This window comes from Scophthalmus maximus, chromosome 5 (genome assembly GCF_022379125.1).
Source record: "Scophthalmus maximus strain ysfricsl-2021 chromosome 5, ASM2237912v1, whole genome shotgun sequence".
Lineage (NCBI taxonomy): Eukaryota > Metazoa > Chordata > Actinopteri > Pleuronectiformes > Scophthalmidae > Scophthalmus > Scophthalmus maximus.
This window is the reverse complement of record NC_061519.1, coordinates 7,871,491-7,889,493: the sequence shown is the minus strand read 5'-3', so window position 1 is coordinate 7,889,493 and position 18,003 is coordinate 7,871,491. Positions and strand designations below refer to the sequence as shown.

The following is an 18,003-nucleotide window of genomic DNA, read 5'->3' as shown; positions in this document are numbered from 1 at the left end:
CGAGCGGACCCGACTTACGGAACACGTAATGGAGAAAGAGTGGCGCACACGACACTCTCTACTTCACAGAAAAGAAAACACATCGGCGCGCGTGCACGCGCGTGCGCGTGTCCCGTAGAGACGCGTCGGCTCCGCCAGCAGCGGCAGGTGCTGCGGGCAGTGTGTTCTCTCTCTCCCCCGTCCACCCCCGAGTAACAAGTCAAGTGGTTATCAAACTTCGATGTGACATTGCGAACACGCTCCCGTGGCGAAGAAGCTTTAAAAAAAAGAGGCAGAAATGGCCGATGCGATGCTTTTTACTTTGGCTCTTTGGCCACGACGAAAAGTCGAACGAAAGATGCGCAAAGTCCGTTGTCGTGCCCGAAAGCCACGCGCCGACTTTATAGCACCACCGAGCAGCCGAGAAGTTAGCTTCTTCTCGGGGGGGGGGGGCACACAATGAGGATGAGCAGGGGCTAGCAGGTAGCAGGCTAGCTCAACTTCTGTGTCCTGGCGGCCGCGCTAACCTCCAGCGGCTAGCGCGGCTAATTAGCCTCGCGGCGGCGTGCGCGTCGTTCCGGACAAGGGAGCCACTCGCTCCACTCGCTCGCCTCGGAGCGAAAACACTCTGCTGCGAGGGGTCGCCCTCGTACGACCGAATAGTGAGGGGCTTTTTGGTCGCCGACGCGCAAAAAACGTGTTCGAAACAAACGTGGAAAAACAACACGGTTGTATGGAACGACCCCCCCCCTCCTCCTCCTCCTCCGCTCGGTGCCCTCCGTCCAATACAACCAGCGCCTACTACGCACACTTCACGCTGCCTCCTTTTCCCAATAAAACCGCACGCACCGTGGAGAAAAAAAAAAACAACCCCCCCCCCAGCTGTTAAGTCAAACTTTAATGCGGGAGCACGTCGAACCAGCCCGGCAGAAGATCGCTTTCTGTGTGCGCAATATGTGCCAAGTAGTCTCCGCCGGGAATGTCCCTCGGAGAGCTCCGCTCCGTCGGTCGGCCAGTGACTCACCTCTACGCTCGAGCCACCTCGTGTCTCCCGGAGGCGTCGACACAATTAGCTAACAGGGGCTAGCAGTCACTCTTTAAAAAGAGAAAGAAGAAGGAGAAAGGGACTCGCGTCCGGCGGTCGAACTCAACAAGTTGTCGGAGACCACAGACTCCGCCGGAGAGACGCTCTCCGCGTGGCGTCGGGGGGGTTTTCTTTCCACTTTTCAACTGACTAATGGGACTGTTGTGAGCGAGTGTGTGTGTGTGTGTGTGCGCGTGCGTGCGTGCGCCATACAGACGGTGGCCAAGCTAAACTTGCTATTGTTAGCATGTCGGCGCGGGCGCTGCGTGGACCGTCGATGACTTTGTGCCCCGACGCGGAGACAACAGCAGGAGCCCGGCGAGCCCGTCGAGGTCGGCCCGAGCGGAAGGCTCGTCCGGCCCCGAGCGGCGCACTCGCGCGGCGGACCCCACGGAGTCCGATGGCGCCCGGGGGGGGTGAAGTGTTGGGAACTTACTATTCAGAAAGAACAGCGAAATTCGCTTGAATTCAAAACAGGGGGGGGGTTGCGATGAAACCGCCGCACCTGGACTGCAACACTTACAAATCACTCTAGCGAAGAAGAAGAAGAAGAAAGAAAGAAGGAGAAGAAGAAGAAGAAGAAGAAGAGGGGGCATTTGTTAGCTTACCCGACGAGCTCGGTCACTTCGGGCTCTATCAGATCAACTCCTCGTCGTTAGTATCTCCGCTCGCGTGGAAAGGGGGAAAAAAAAATCCACCGTGGTCCTTTTCCGTTTGAAATATAAATAAACAGAAGGTGGTGGTGGGGAGAGAGAGAGAGAGAGAGAGAAAAAAAAAGTTTGGTTGTTTTTTCGTGAAATATTTCTCCGGCGCGTCTCGCATCCGCAAGCTCGCCGACTGGTGCGCGTCGCTCGTCTCTCCCTTTGTGTTAATTTCACTCGAATCGAGTTTAATCCGATCGATCCCTCGGCTGGTCGCGCTCCCGAGTCCTCCCCTCCAGACACTCGCTCACCTTCCTTGGCCAGGGGGGGCGCGCTCCCGCGGACCGCTCACACGCGAACAAGGCGGCGTGCGCGGTCACTGACCCCGCCGCGCCGGAGCGACGCTCCCGCTCGGTGTGATCGGTGCCGACCTGCGGGCCCGCGGGGGATTCGGACGTTTCGCCTCGTTCGCCTGTTTGAATGGGACGACATTGTGACAACAACATAGAAGCCAGAACCCCGCTTTTTGATCTCCTCATTTTAAACCAGAGGCCAAGGGAGCCCTGCGTTGGGCCAAGGGGGGATTGTTTGGTGACCCGTTTCTTAGAATTTATCAGGAGGAACAAGTTGTGAGTTGTAATTTAATACATATTTAATATGCAGATAGAGAACTAAATAGAGCAAAACAGCAAAACTCTGAACTCCACCAAGGCTGAGCAATCCCCAATTTGTATGCTGTTTCACCAAAAATCTTTTTGCGAAGAGATATGACTCAACATGTCAAAGTTTTGCCCTGTCTCACAATGTAGTAATAATAATAATAATAATAATGCATTTCATTTATACAGCACTTTTCATTGCTAAAAGCAATTTCAAAGTGCTGCAGAGTAGAAACAAGATGAAAGAAGGTTTCAAAAGAAAAAAACATTGGTGGAAGAAAAAGTAGGAGGCTCACTCCTCGTGGATCCCTCCCAAAATGGACTCACCTGTTACCACGACCTATCTGTGATTACATTTTCATTCAAATATGTTCAAAACTCAAAACTTTTTGAGTAATCTGCTTCCGAAATCTGTGACGTGCCGGGGATCTCGTGTGTTTCAGGGGGCTGGCCATTCACCGGATAAGAGTTTGTTCCAGATTCTAATGTTTCTGGTATTAAAACGATATGTTCTATGATGAATTGCCACAGATAGAGGAATTTCCCTGCAGGACCCTCTCAGAAACCCTGCAACAACTGGGTAGAAGAGTCATTGCCACAGGCAAAGATGTTGAGTATAAGGTCCTTGGTGTAAAATAAACTGGGGGCAGTCTTGATTTTTATACAAACACATAATGTTGGTATTTAACTTGTTTGTAAATTGGTACCATATTCACACATGTTTGATGTCTTTTTGAAAATAAATCTTCACAAAAATATAACTTTTCATTCAAAAAATAACTGCACGTCTACATCAAAGGCGACGGAGTTTAACAAAGTGGGCCCTTTTCCAGTGGTGTAATCCCCCTTTAAGTTCTGGACCTTTGCAGCTACAGGGGCCTGCTCGTGTCAGCCTGGTCTGAACTCCTGAGGAAAGGAGTTAAGACAGTAAACTCCAGTATACTCCAGAAAATTATCATTAGGGAATCAATTAACATACAGAAGTAATTCATCTGTCACACATCAGCATGTTGTCAAAAACAACAAACCTGGCAATTCCCAAGGAATTTGACCTTTAAAAAGAAATAGATAGATAGATAGATAGGTGTGTGTGTGTGTAAACTTTAAGATATTAAGAATAAATAGATATATAGAAATAATAGATAGATAGATATTAGCATGAAATAATATAAAAGCAAACTGTACAGTTGTTCAAAAAGGGCTGACAGAGCCAGTGACTGACTGAAAGCTACTGGTTAGCCCCTTTTTGCACAACTGTGCAGATATTGAATAAAATCAAAAGTAATTTAAGTCCAGTTTCAGCTTTCCTGTCCGTAGAGCTCGAAACTTCACAATGTGCTTCTATCCCAACAATAGGTGAATGAGAAATAAAGAGAGCACAGTGAAGTCTGTGGCAGCAGTGTAATTTCAGTTCTGTCTCCATGGATGTGTGTGCCACACACACCACTCCGGTAATCACCACGGAGCACCAGCGGATGCAGCTAACCGAGCCGCCCCGGCTGCAGGACCGAGAGCTCCAGCTCCCTTCTCGCTTTCCAGTCATGTCTTATTCCACAGCTCTCTATCCGGAGTCCAACGTTTCACCTTTAAACTGTCTTCCTATGGAGCAAACTGGAAATGTAGTGTCAGCTCGGCCCTTGTTTTTGATTCCTGAGTTTGAACATGTCCCATGACCACCCTCAGACGCAGGCCTACAAAGAATGTGGAAATACAGCTTGTAGTCTAAACAGGTAGCAAAACTCCCCTCAGTGAGGTCGGCTGCAGTTTTATAGCTACGTGCACGGATATATTAGCATTTTTACTATCAGTAAGTTCAATGCTTTCGCTGTTAGGACAGCTGAGCTGTTTTGCATTATAAATATGCTGCACTATTCCACTAATCTTAGACTAAGAACAGATGTTTTATTTTGCCCGTTGAACTGTATATCAGGCTGTACTTTAATTCCCCGCCCCCCCCCCCCCCCCCCCCCCCCCCCCCGCGAACAGGTCATCGTTATTTTGTGCATGTAATATGATATGATTTTGTGTTACTATGTGAAATAAAATGTTATGTAAAGCCCTTTGTGGCCCGAGAGGAAGCTGAGTGAAATCTGATGGATTATCATTATTTCGGGCGGCTGTGGCTCAGGAGGTAGGGTCGTTCGTCCGACGCCCAACCCGAAGGTCGATCCCAGCCTCATGACCCTAAATTAACCCTAAATTGCAATTTTGAAAAAAGTGCGGTGAATAGCAGTGCTGTGAGAATATGGGTGAATGTGAAAATGAAAAAAAAGGGGTGTGTGCAGTTAGAATAGAAAGAGGGGATCATTCCAGACCTCTTCAGCACTTTCTTTTTCTCTTCTTCTCAGGGATTAATTAGCTACTAGTAGCATAACACACCCAGATCTGAGCTATAATAATAATAATAATAATACATTTCGTTTATAGAGCTATGGCCATGTTCCAGCGCGACATTTCCGTTTCCTGTGACAATCCCCCCATCAATCCCGTGGGCTTTGGTACCTAAATCTGACCAAGTAGCATTTTGCCGCACCCTAACTAAAAAATAAGGGGAAATAATGGCAAAGGAAAAATGTTAAAATGTGACAAACCCATGTGTCTTGGGTCCAGCCTTTGGCTCATTCATCTGCCATTCGTTGTTCATCGCATGTGCCCTGCCACCTTAATACTAAACCGAACTACGTAGTTCTTTTGCCAAAACAAGCAAGTCGTTTTGTGGTCTAAATCTAACTAGGGGATTCAAAATGGAAATAATAATCATAATAAGTTCAATTGTAAGTTGCATCAGGATATAGCAGCCTAGAGGTGACACTGTAAACAATAAAAAACACATTCACTGTTTATGAGAGAGAAAAAACATTTTCTAAACTACCACATCTCCATTCATGTTGACTTATTTCTGAACATTGTGCCCTCCCTTTTCAGACAGCTCTTGCTTTCAGCTCAGTTCAGTTTGTTTTGAGTGTCAACATGCCGAGACAGGAAATTAGACAACCCATCGATGTGAACACTGGATCTCCTTTTGTCATGGTCAACGTTGTGTTATCATAGTGTGCATACACAAAGCTGGAAGTGCAGATGTGCTGCTTACAGATAGCACAGATAATACATGACTGTTTTCGTTCAAATGCCTGGACACACACAGTTAACCCCCGATATCCTTGGTTTGCTAACATGGCCGAGGGATTGGTTTTCCACCGCATGGTTTAAAATGTTCAGTAGGTGATGGCAGACTTGCAGAATTGCGATCTTTCTTCCTCAGGCACTGAGTGGACGGTACACTTTCATTCTTGTCCGTCTGCGCCAGCTAATTTGGACCGGGAGAAGTTTTCCAGGAAAGTAGCTCACAATATGTGAGCCAATAACGATTCTGGGTCACTACTTGACAAATAATTGGCCATTTGACTGTGGTGATATTTACTTTTGGTACATAATGGTGTAAAGTAAGTGCTTTTCCTTTTGTGTTTTGCGCGAATATTTGTAATTTCATCACACTCTAACTCTCCACATTTGTCTGGCGACTATAATCTGTAGTTCATCTACAGATTTTAAACAAGAAAACATGTAATGAGCCTATAAAGCATATAAAGATTAAACTAAATTGACATCACAATCATCTCAGTTAGTTACAGCACTAAATTACTGACCGCATGTTAATGCATTTATTAGGTATAGATAATAATAAGCATTTACATACCATTTTTTGACCAGTTGAAATGGTTCATGAGGCAAAAGAGGGAGCATACATAAGATGGCAGTCACCATCATCCAAAATCCTGGAAAGGTTGTTGCCTGGTGTGTTGACAGGCCAGAAGGCTCTGTCACCTCAACACAGAGGGGGACACCTGGGACTTTGGGCGGTGCAGTTAAAGGATTAGGCAACACAATTCCACCACACTTTATGTTCCCGTGCGGCGGCTTCTTTGCTTGTGACGGCCTGCCTGGATGCGAAGCAAAAACGCATCTGGATGGATGAACGAAAAATGACTTTTTTGATGCTGTTAAAACAGCTTCAGCACCGAACAAGAAGCTCAGGGAACTCTTAAGTCCTCATGATGCTGGACGACCACCAACCACCCATCACACCTCTCTGAGGAAGGCATTGATCTCCGTTGAACGCATGCGGCCACAACTCGCCACGCTGTTTCTCTCCCTCTCTGATATTGTTTGGTTGTGTTCTGTAGCCCTAGCCGCGGCCTCAGAGTAACTGAGCAAAATACGAATCGTGTGTCCACCCTGCTTCAGTACACAGTGGCAGAGGGCACGTCAGATGGATGAGCATGCTGTATACAGGCAGGCAGCTAGTGAGGACAGGTGAGCAGGTGGGTGCGTGGAGTCAGGTGACTGGGAGGGTGGGAGGGACTGGAGTCAATGCAGGGCAGGTGGGAGAGGCAGGAGGTGAAATGACAGCTGAGTTAGTGGAATGAGAATGAACGTTGACATTTAGCGCTGGCACACTCATCCAGGGCAAAGAGGCTATTTTCATGTTGCTCTCTATTGTGTGCAGAAATGAATGTGAACAAATAATAATGACTGAACAAATAATCCATCCATCCATCCATCATCTACCGCTTTATCCATTTAAGGGTCGGGGGGGGGGACAGGTCGCCAGCAGGTGGCCAGCCTATCACAGGGCCACATACAGAGACGGACAACCATTCACTCTCTCATTCACACCTACGGTCAATTTAGAGTCTCCAATGAACCTAACCCCATTCTGCATGTCTTTGGACTGTGGGAGGAAGCCGGAGAACCCGGAGAGAACCCACGCATACACGGTGAGAACATGCAAACTCCACACAGAAAGGCCCTGGTTGGTTTGAACCGGTGTGAGGCGAAAGTGCTAACCACTACGCCACCGTGCAGCCCTGAACAAATAATGTTTGGTATAATGCATGAAAAAAGAAATTGGAAAGCATCAGAGAGTCGATGTATGCAATATAACCCAAATAGACAATGCTCACTTTTAAATATTGTGATAATGTCATTTCATAAAAATATATTATGACAAACATTTGGTTATTATAAATAAGCTTTGGATCATGTATCTAATCTTATTATTATTATCTTAAAGTTAATGGATTAGATACCCCACCACATGAGGTTATATTCTGACTCCATAGTGATGTCATGATGACATCATAATCATAAATTATTTTGTTTTAAATCATATTGAGGTCATGTCTGTAGTCTTAAAGGAGGCACAGATTGTCAGGGTTGAGCAGGAACTGGACCCAAAAGGAAATGAAAACACAAGATCATGACACAGATACCTCGAAAAATGCATTTTTTTTCATTTTCTGACTCCATTGTGACCTCATTGTGACATCATTTATGATGACATCATTTGTTTGGATCATCTCTCTAGCTCTATCAAGCCTGTGCACTAATGATGAGGTTCCCTGTATTATAATCAGTGTAGGATGCTGTGAATCCACAACGTGCTCAAGTAACATTCAATTCAATTTTATTATTTAAAATTGAAATTAAAATTAAAATGATGGATTTGGGTCCTGCAGCTCTCGAGGCAGAGATACACTAGGAGAGAGAGAAAACACAGACAGTTGGTGACATGTAATGTAAACACATCGGGGGAGAGAGGAGTAAAAATTGCTTTAATCTCTACCAGACTGATACTTCAAAATTACAACAAACCATCATATCTTACAGAGCTCATAATTCCATATTATCCTAATAGATCACTTCGCTCTGTAAACGCAGGACTAATTGTGGTTCTCAAAGTCTGTAAAAGTAGAACTGGAGGCACCAGGCTCCTCTCCTCAGGTGAGTAAAACCATTCTGGTGCTGTTCCTTTCATCCCAATAATGTGTTAAAATAGATAGATAGTTACTTTATTTATCCCAAGCTGGGAAATTCCGGAATACTAAACACGGGGAGCTGCTGCAACAGGCTGCCACCTTCAAGTCTCTGTAACAGAATCTTGTGATCAATAGTATAAATTTGCAGCACTAAGATCTAATAGGACGAGAATAGAAATATGTCCACTGTCTGAGGCCATGAGGAGGTCGTTGGTCACCTTCAGCAGTGCTGTGTCTGTACTACGATGTTTTCTAAACCCTGACTGAAAGTCTTCAAGCAGACTATTCCTGTGTGAAGTTTTGTAATAGACGATAGAATATTTTCAATCTTTTTCTGATAGACACCTGCTGTAATAGAACTTTTCTCCGTATTTAATTGAGAAATTGAAAGTGACTAAGAAGTGATCTAACAGAGGGTTTTGAGGAAATATTATTCGATTTTCAATGTCTACGCCATGTGTCAGAACGAGGTCGAGGGTGTGATTAAAACAGTGAGCGGGTTTATGTAGAGTAAGGGCCTGGTGGACGATATATAAACGACTAGAATAACTGGTTTTTGACCTTTTCCAGCTTGGGTGTATGAGGCCAAGAGTTGGGCTTTCGAAAAAAGTTCAAACTATTCTTGGGACGGGGGGGGGGGGGGGGTAATTAATAAGTCTCATTGGAAAATTGCTGCTACTCCTCCTCCTCGGCCTGTGATCCGAGGAGGAGGAGTATTATTAAAAGTGGGAGGTTTTGATTCATTTAAACTAACATATTCTTCTGGCTGAAGCCAAGTTTCAGTCAGACAGAATAAATCAAAGTGATGATCAGTTATCAGATCATTCACTAACAAAGATTTAGATGGAAGTGACCTAATGTTTAATAATCCACATTTAATCTTTCTATTTTGTGGTTCTTTTATAATGTTAGTGGATTTTCATAAGGTTTGAATGTGTCAAATCCTCTCTTACTTACTTTTGGTTTAGTAGTAGTTAAAGTGGTCGAGAAGACACAGTTTCTATGGGGTGTTGTGGTGAATATCTGGACTGTCATGGTTTTGACCGTCTAGCTAACTGAGTCAGGTTTCTAGAAATGAGAGCTGCACCATCCAAAGTAGGATGAATGCCGTATCTCCGCATCAGACCAGGTTTTTCTCCAAAAGGTGTGCCAGTTATCTATGAAGCTTGCGCTGTTATCTGGACACCACCTCGACAACCGGCGGTTTAATGAGGACGTGCGGCTACACATGTCATCACTAGTCAGGTGAGACAGGGCCCCCCAAGACAACTACAGAGTCCGACATAGTTTTGGCACGTGAGCACATCGAATCACTATTCACTTTCCTGACCTCCGATTGGCGTAGTCGGTCATCATTAAATCATTTTACCATGTCTGCGGTTATCCTGGGCCATCAAATAGTATTCAACGTGGCCTGCCCTGGCCCCAGGGACACATTTGACTGTGGTCGCTGGTTACCCCGTCCTCCCGGCTGCTCGGGACCTGTGTTGAGATGTTGGGTAACAGATGAGACGGGTCAGGCAGCTCTCAACACCAACTGGTCACATGTATATGACCTCCGGCCTCAGGAGCTATTCAAGATATTAAATATATTATTCTCAGCTGTCACTGGCGGCACATCACTGTCAAAATACTGCTCCAACACACTTACTGTACTTGTCAAGGTGATGTCTGTCAGGTCTTTGTTTTCATCAGTGCTGCCCCGAGGTCCGCAGTCGGCAGCATCCAGGCAGGGAGGTTCGACATGGGAATAAAACGCTTGTGTGGTTGTTACATGCTACGAGGATGCGGCGACTCAGATAACCAGTTCTTACAACTGCGGTGAGCAGGGAAGCCTCTCCCGCAATGACCAAAACATCCAAGCCTCAGCAGGATGTTTTCTACAACGGCAGAGACCTCGTCAGGTTCCACTCCTGTCGGCCAAGCGCAGAAACCCGGGGCGGCAGTGACAAGAGACTCACCAGCACTGGGCAGTTGAAGGCCCTAACCCTGGTCCGGTGAACCTGGATCGCTGATGAGGCTCGGCTCAGAATCTGGAATCAACTGCATAAATCCATGGAGCCAACCTGCTGCTGGTTGCGATGATGCGGGCAAGGTTTTCTTCAGTTTGCACACGTTGGGCCTTAATACCAATGACCAATGTTGCGGAGTATTCTTTTGACCATTTCTCTTTATGGCCACAGTCTACCATCTTCGCATGGCTACTTCCAGGAGGATGCCGCTCCATGTCAGAAAGCGAATACCCTCTCGGACTGTTTTTGTGAATTTCAGCGGCGACCTCAGGCCCCAGCTATTAAATTCAGTAGAACCTTTGCGACGTGGTGGATCGGGTGAGTGTCAGTATGAATGTGAGGGAGTCGTGTCAACATGGAGCGTATTCTCAGGGGAAGGTTCCCTGAGCCCGCCAGAAAGCAGATGTCATACTGGAGGAGGAGAAAACACCAGGTAAACAGTTTTCCACAAACCCTGAGGAATCGAACGGGTCATTGTTCATAGATACTTTGAGATTGCTTGTAGCAATGAAAAGTGTTCCATAAATGAAATGGATTATTATTATATTATTATTATTCATCTCAATCATACGTAAATTATCATTAATAATCATTACTAAAGACATTAGTTGTAACGTGTAAACCCCTAAGCATGTTGCTGGTTTATGGTAGCCTCCCTTCTCACATACACTAATGTCCCAGTGATGTTGCTTTATCCGACAAACGTGGGAATGTCACGTGGACCACTGCTAAAAAGGTCATGCACATACGGTGAACATGCAAACCAGCCCTGACTACATATGAGTTACAGAATGTATAATTCATTGAGCAGCCTCTCAGTCAGGCTGACCTTCATCAGGGAGTACTGCTTAAGGTCGAACTGCACACATCCAAGAGCACACAAGTCCCTCCCTGCTCATTGTAACGGATAAATCAGATGTGGACCCTTTATGATTGGTTGATTCACAGACTGGAGAGTCAGCAGCAGCACAGGGCCAGATGGGCAGTAGGGGGAAAAAAAAGGGAGACAGAAAATACAAATGCAGCTTTAAAATTTAAACAAATAATTCAACCCTTGAACACTAATTTTTCCATTTCCACATAACCATCAAAATTACATGTTTAGAGTTTAGAATGTTTTATTATAGTTTATCGTGATAGCATTTTCATTTTTTCATTTTTTTATGTTTTATTTTTTCCAAAGAACAAACACAGCAAATAATGTTGAGGAGGAGAGGCAGGAAGGGAAGGGACGAGGGAGAAGAAGAGAGGAGGGCCACATAGATAAAATAGATCGAACCATAGATAGATAGATAGATTGGATAGATAGATACATCAAGTTTGGCTTGATCCTCCCCGTAATCCCTCTGGTCTCACACACACACACACACACACACACACACGTACACACGCGCACGCACACACACACACACACACGCACGCACACACACACACACACTTCATGTCGCTTTACAAAGAATAACCATCAGAATAAGATTAATAACTGTCTGAATATATCTAGGAATACAAAAACAAAAAGAAAGAATAAGAGAACACACTGTCAAGGATTCACTCACACTGCTGTGAAATCCAAAAAGTCCCTAGAGTTACACGGTTAGCCTGGAGAGGGAACAGCTAGATACAGAAATATATTATGCAGGCTAGGTGTGTGTGCGCATGGAGGGAGAGGAGGAAAATATGAACACGTTGGTTTGGATTAATCTGAAATGAGGCGATTCAGTCACAAATTTTTAAACTAGGCCCGCTTCTACGACTTGAAATGTGTATCTACATACGTGTAATGCGTCACCAACTAGCGAGTTAGTGGTAAAATGCCTTTCTGCAGATAAAGGGTCAGTTTGATTCATTTTAGTAGCTGTCCAAATCTCTCAGAAGGGGGAGTTAAGGCAGACAGCTGATTTTAGATCTGATTATAGTGGATTTTGCTTTTTGGGGGGGTGGGGGGGTATTCATGTAAACAATAATTTGGCATTAAAAATGGGTACATAGCTAATGCTACCACACAGTCTGAGACAGAGAAAAGAAAGGAGATTAACCATAAGTGAAGCAGTAAAATATGAACGTGTCAGTAAAATGGCGCATATTACATCGTTGATCTCAAAGCAAAAAACACTGCAGCAGTTGTCGATCAAGCTCTAAGCAGCGCACATTATGTGTCTACCAGTTAATTCATGGTAAAAAATATTAGCTTGCTTGAAGGGGAGATGTCTTGGCATTTTCAGTTAAGAGTCTGTTCTCCACCAGGGACTGTCAAAGCCTCGGTATAGTCATGTTAACAGCGTGTTATCATTCATACTCGTCATTTAAAAGAAAGGGCATCTTCAGCCCTAACGTAAGATGGGGCGGCTCAGCAACTTTAAGTTTAAATGACTAATGGCAGGAATGGTAAAAAGCTGCTTGGAGGTCCAAAGCGGACTCTTTTTCAGTCCCTGGTAAATAAACAACTAGACCACAACAACATGACAGCCAAAAAAAAGCTACAGAAACCTGAAGAGCCATATATACACAGAAATAAATGAGCCTGATAAATAGCGTATATATATATTTAAAAAATTGATTTCCAATCGATTCTCCTTTTTAATTCTGTAATTTCATCATGGCAGCCACTGCTCTCAACATCCCTTACTGTTTAACGGTCCTTCTTGTATTTTCTATCGTTTCTGAAAAGGATCTATTATCACACTCAATGGTTTGGTCTTTTATTCCCTCCTCTGACAATTTAAAACACTTTTTAAGCCACAAACAGTTTGTAGTGTTCATTAAATACAAATCATTAGCAAGTCAACAGAACGGACACAAAGACAGAGAGAGGACAAAATAACATGAGGAAAAATAGAGAAAGAACATCCAAATGACATAATTTGCACATTTTTTTTCTTCCATGGACAAATTATACAGAGTGACGTGAATGCCTCCTACATCTTACAGACTGACATACTGGAATATCCATATCATCCCTGTACACACAGGCACAGCATGAAATCTGAGTCAACATGCAGAAACATGTCCTGCTGTCAACGTGCTGTGTAATTTTCTTTAAAAACATGTACAAACGTGTACAGACACAACACAGCACATGGTTTATTCCATACAGTCAGTTGTTAAGAGTGTGATAAATCTCTACCCACAATCCTGTCTCTATCGGGACAAAGTCAACTCACTGTTACTGAAAATATAGTTTATTTTTATTTTGTATTATGATTCTGAGGTACTAAACTAGCCCAACTCCATCATGAATTAAGATGCATGGATGTTTTTTTTTTAAATAAAAATGATTAAAACCTGTTTATGTAGCCAAAAAAAAAAGGTGAACTGCTAAACTTCAGAATTTGGTCGCTATATCTGTAGGTGAAGCTGACTATCCTCATAAGATTGTAGGAAGTCAGGCTGATTTATGAGAATGCAGCCTCTTAGACCCTTAAGGTATTGTCAAGAGACTTGGGAAAGACATGGCTGAAAAACGAGAGAAAAAGACAGAGAGGGGGGGATGGATGGATGGATGAACCAATGGAGATGAAGAGAGAGTTTAACCAACTGTTAGAGAGCCTGGACAGTTCTGCAGAAACGCAGGGAAGGGGCAGAGGAGGAGGAAGGGTTGGGATAGGAGGAGGAGGAGAGGTGTGTATTGGGGGTTCAGCAGCAGCCCCCTCCAGCCTGTTGACCTCCCTGGCTACCAGACAGTGTGGAGTTGGTGGTAGGGTGCTGGGGTCCAATTTTAATACCATTAGCCTGTGTGGAGACAAAGACAAAGAGAAAGAAAAAGTCTGTTTAAAAGCACCACACTCATCACATAACAAACCCTGTTTTACTGTGAGCTACTCAATCCGTTATAGGGTGTTAATGATTTCAAAATGTATCCTTTTATATAAAGTGGCTTCAGAATTATAAATGGCTAAACCAATCTACACGTAATAACTCATGACACAGTGAAGCATGTTTCGCAATTGACAAAAAACAGCCCCCCAAACAAAAAACCTTCGGTCGGCAGTGGCCATCCTAGAAACTAGGGGGCACTAGGCAAAGAAGCCCATCAACGCCGGGATGACGTCACTGTATGCGTCTACAGCTGCTTTCCCAGCAATCATAAAACAGCAACAACAATGGCAAACTTCATTGTCCCTGTTCTGCTTTGACTTCACATGAACTTCCACACTTACTTACATTCTTCTCATTTCAATGAAAAGATGCTACACTAGCTCTGTTTTTTTTTTTTTTTTTTAAATGGCAGTTAGTTGAGTTGGTCTTGTTGGTCACAAAAAGCTTGCCTCTTAAGTGAACAGTTCTTGATTGTGGACCGTGAAAGCATTTGTGCCATTCTGTAACCAGTTTTCCTGAATGAAGAGACTTTGTCTTTCGAAAGGCGAACAACTGGTTCAAGATTAGTCACAAGCTCCAATCGGGCCCTAGATCTGCCTTAGTAGAAAAGGGGGTAAATCAGAACTTAGATAAGAGAACCTGCTGAGAGGATGACCATCTCAGAGCCAGTGCATCAATCAAGTACAAGGTGCGATCAGATCGTGTTGCTGTTGCACACTTACAAAGCACTGTAAGGTAATGTGCATACAGAAAGTTGTGAGCTCTAACTGTTGAGTCATTATTCAGGGTTATGTTGTGCGATCAACACTGGAACCTGTAATACATGTTTTTGTGACCACTTGCAGCTACTCATTTGTGATTTGCCCATGGACCTCAAAAAGCATTAAAGGACTCAGAGGAAAAAAAGATGCTGGTATGATGAGACAACAACGTAACCCTTTTGGGCAGAACTCCAGACACTGCCTGACGAACACCAGGCACTGCTCATCACAGGGCTAACACCATTCCTATGGTGATCCATGGTGGTTTCATGCTATGAGTTGCCTGTTGTCAGTCCATATATTAGGCCAGAGTTATTGAGATTTTTACGGTTTTATTGTCTTTTTTTTGAAACTGAATCATGTGAGCATTTATTAAGGCCTATTGGTCGTTGCTATAGCTACACCAATATTTGACCTTTGCAGCACCTAAGCAACACCATAACTTTGTCATGAAAACTAGAAAAAATGAATGGAAACCAGCATCCAGTATCCATAACATGAAACCCAAATGGTAGTCTCGCGACAGCATTAGCGGTCCTGCCTTAAGGAAATGGCTCGTAAACCTGTGCAACACAGAGACAGCAGCTCGACCATGGAGACGCTTTTATCGTATGTCAGCGTAAACGACCGCACAGTAACTGCCCGCTTAGCAACATCCCATCTTCCCGGGGCTGCCCACCCTCCAAACAACCCGGTGAAACCGGCTGTGCCCTGGTGATGGTCTCATACAACCACTCCCCGGTGTCTCTGCGTTTCACCTCGTCCCCCAGCCCGTCTCTGTCCTTCGGTGTAACCACGGCCCGGGAGACTGCAGCCTCCTAAAGCGCTAAACATTTCTGCAAAACTGGAGCCCGCACGGCGGCAGCCGTTGCCTCGGCGGGTAGTACCGAAGCCCGTGCACCGCCTACATTTTGAAAATGAACCAGCAGCAGCATGCTGTCATATAGCAACTACAAAGCAACAGCAGTGGAAAATTCCTGGCGCCGCCCATGCTTCTGCTGATGAACAGGCTGACACAGTCGCACTACCGCAGGACATCAAACACTGTGTAGGCCTGTCGCGATACTTACGTTAATGGAATTATCGTACGATACATGAAAATGAACTATATCATTTCTATTGACCGTGATAATCGCCATTGTGTTTGTTGACAGGTAGGCACGCTGCTTCAATCCTCTCCTCTGCTCTGTGTCGCAGTTCACAAACTGTGTCAACACTTTTAAGATACAATCTCTCTCAGCAGCCTTGCATTCCTCAAAGTTCCTTTTGCTAAAATATTGCCGCCGCTGCTTATAAATTGTATTACATGTTGCGAGGGCTTTTATTTTGACAAGACACAACGACGGAGCGCTGTAGAATCTTTGGGCGACGCGCCCCCGACGAGAGGCAGGGAGGGAGACAGTGAGCACGGAGTAGGGTCAGGGTCTTTACTGGGTACCCGTGAGATAAAGTTAAATTTCGGTTCTGCTTATCGGTTATCTGTAAGGATGTGACTTCCTGCCATGAGGTTTTTATTCATCCGCCAGGTAGACACGTCACGCGGGTCGTTCATTAGCTGCAAGTCTGGTCGCACGTCGAATCTGGACAAACAGCATGACAGCGATGTGGAGCAATGCACAGTGTTCAATGTCCTGTGGGAGCGCGACTGTGTCAGTCTGTTCATCAGCACCAGCACCTCAAGTAAAGCTCTTTAACATGCAGTACTTAGTTCACATTTTGCCCCTGTTGCTGCTTTGATGAACTGCCCCCGCCGCTGACAAAAAGTGCAGTGATTCACACAAGCAAGGACCAATAGGCCTTTAATAAAAGCTCACATGATTCAGTTTCAAAGAATTGAATGCAATAATTCTGGCCTGATATATAGTCTTACAAAAAGTAGTTATTGTGACAGGCCTAACACTGTGCATTGCTCCAAACCAGTGTCATGCTGTTTGTCCAGATTTGTGGAGCGACCAGACCTGCAGCTAATAAACGACCCGCATTTACTACACTTTGCCTGGTCGTCGCTCTCTCTGTCAAAGTACAGTCAGACTTTTGAGTGTGTTTCACTCTGTCGGTTGGACGTTAGCATGCATGCTAAGCGCTAGGAGCCGGTACGTTGATGCGTGACGTAGACAGTCAGGTCCTGGCAGATGAATAGAAAACCTCCCGGCAGGTAGTCACGTTCTTGAAAATAACCGATAAGCAGAACTGACATTCAACTTTTTTTTTTTTTACAAGTACCCTGTAACCCTACTCTAAAATTCTGAAGCAGTGGAGGCAATCATATAGACAAATGAACAAAGAGGAAAGCACGGCTGCTGAGAGAAATGTTATCTAAAAGTTTTGACAGTTCTGTGCGCTGCGTTTGCGACGCAGAGGAGAAGATTGAAGCAGCGTTATGGCTATGTAAACACAACGGCGATTATCGATAAGTGGATAACGTAATTATCGTGACAGGCCTATTGGGGAGTCCAAAATAGAGGAGGTAATCATACTAGGTACTAACTATAACTGCGTTCTGCCACGGCATAAACTGCCCCACCAAAGGGTCACAGTTCATAGTCAATCGTGAGAGATTATTCAAACTCAGCATTTATTCTGACACGAAAATTTGACTATAGTCCCTGACGACATAAAACCGGTGAAGGGGGAGTGTGACATGGTGGGATAAACACAGTGCAGCGCCTGTAAAGGGCCCGGATTAGATAACATCATAGAGGAAGCAACAGGTGCTGCTGAGCTGCACAAAGGCAAAGGAAACACAGGCAGCACAAGCACACCAGGGAAAAAAAGAAAAGCACCTATAAAAGAGAAACAGAGAGAGAGAGAGAGAGAGAGAGAGAGAGAGAGAGAGAGAGGGGGGGGGGCGAGTGGGTGGTAGACACAGTTATTTGTACTCTCTCTCCTTTGCTCATCCCTTCAACTGGAGCTCTTGTACTCTATTTCTCTCTGTCTGTACTGTGGTGGTCACTTTCTCTCTGTGTTTCATCCCCTCTCTCTCTCTGTGTGTGGCTATAGCACAGTCAACCTCGCCCGCTCTCTCTCCTTCTGAGTATATTTATCTCTCTCCCCCTCAGTGCAACTCCCCTTCCTACGCTCAGCAGCAGTAGAGCCTCTGGGAAACGCTGTATGCCTTTAAATCCCAGTTATTGAGCTAAGGCCATGTGTGTGAGTGTTTTTCTCATAGTGCCTGCCAACATTTCTGGCGGGGCTTCCCTCTTTCTCTCTCAGCGAGTCAGCTGATGTGGTT

The 18,003-nt window shown here is 44.9% G+C and overlaps 2 protein-coding genes across 5 annotated transcripts in view; both read right to left on the bottom strand.

The window, feature by feature from the left end:
* Positions 1-2,153, bottom strand: part of chd7 (chromodomain helicase DNA binding protein 7) — a 70,947-nt gene extending 68,794 nt beyond the window's left edge. For 3 of the 4 annotated variants that reach the window (XM_035633260.2, XM_035633259.2, XM_035633262.2), the window contains exon 1: positions 1,672-2,153. The gene's annotated coding sequence lies outside the window, so the exon portion shown is untranslated. Of the gene's footprint in view, positions 1-1,003; positions 1,200-1,671 lie in introns of those variants that run through there. The other variant, XM_035633261.2, reaches the window with a different exon arrangement.
* A 10,724-nt stretch (positions 2,154-12,877) lies between these two features.
* Positions 12,878-18,003, bottom strand: part of rab2a (RAB2A, member RAS oncogene family) — a 28,770-nt gene continuing 23,644 nt past the window's right edge. Inside the window, exon 8 of the mRNA XM_035633617.2 lies at positions 12,878-13,923. Within this exon, the coding sequence (XP_035489510.1) occupies positions 13,828-13,923 (96 nt within the window). The 3' untranslated portion in view covers positions 12,878-13,827. The remainder of the gene's footprint in view (positions 13,924-18,003) is intronic.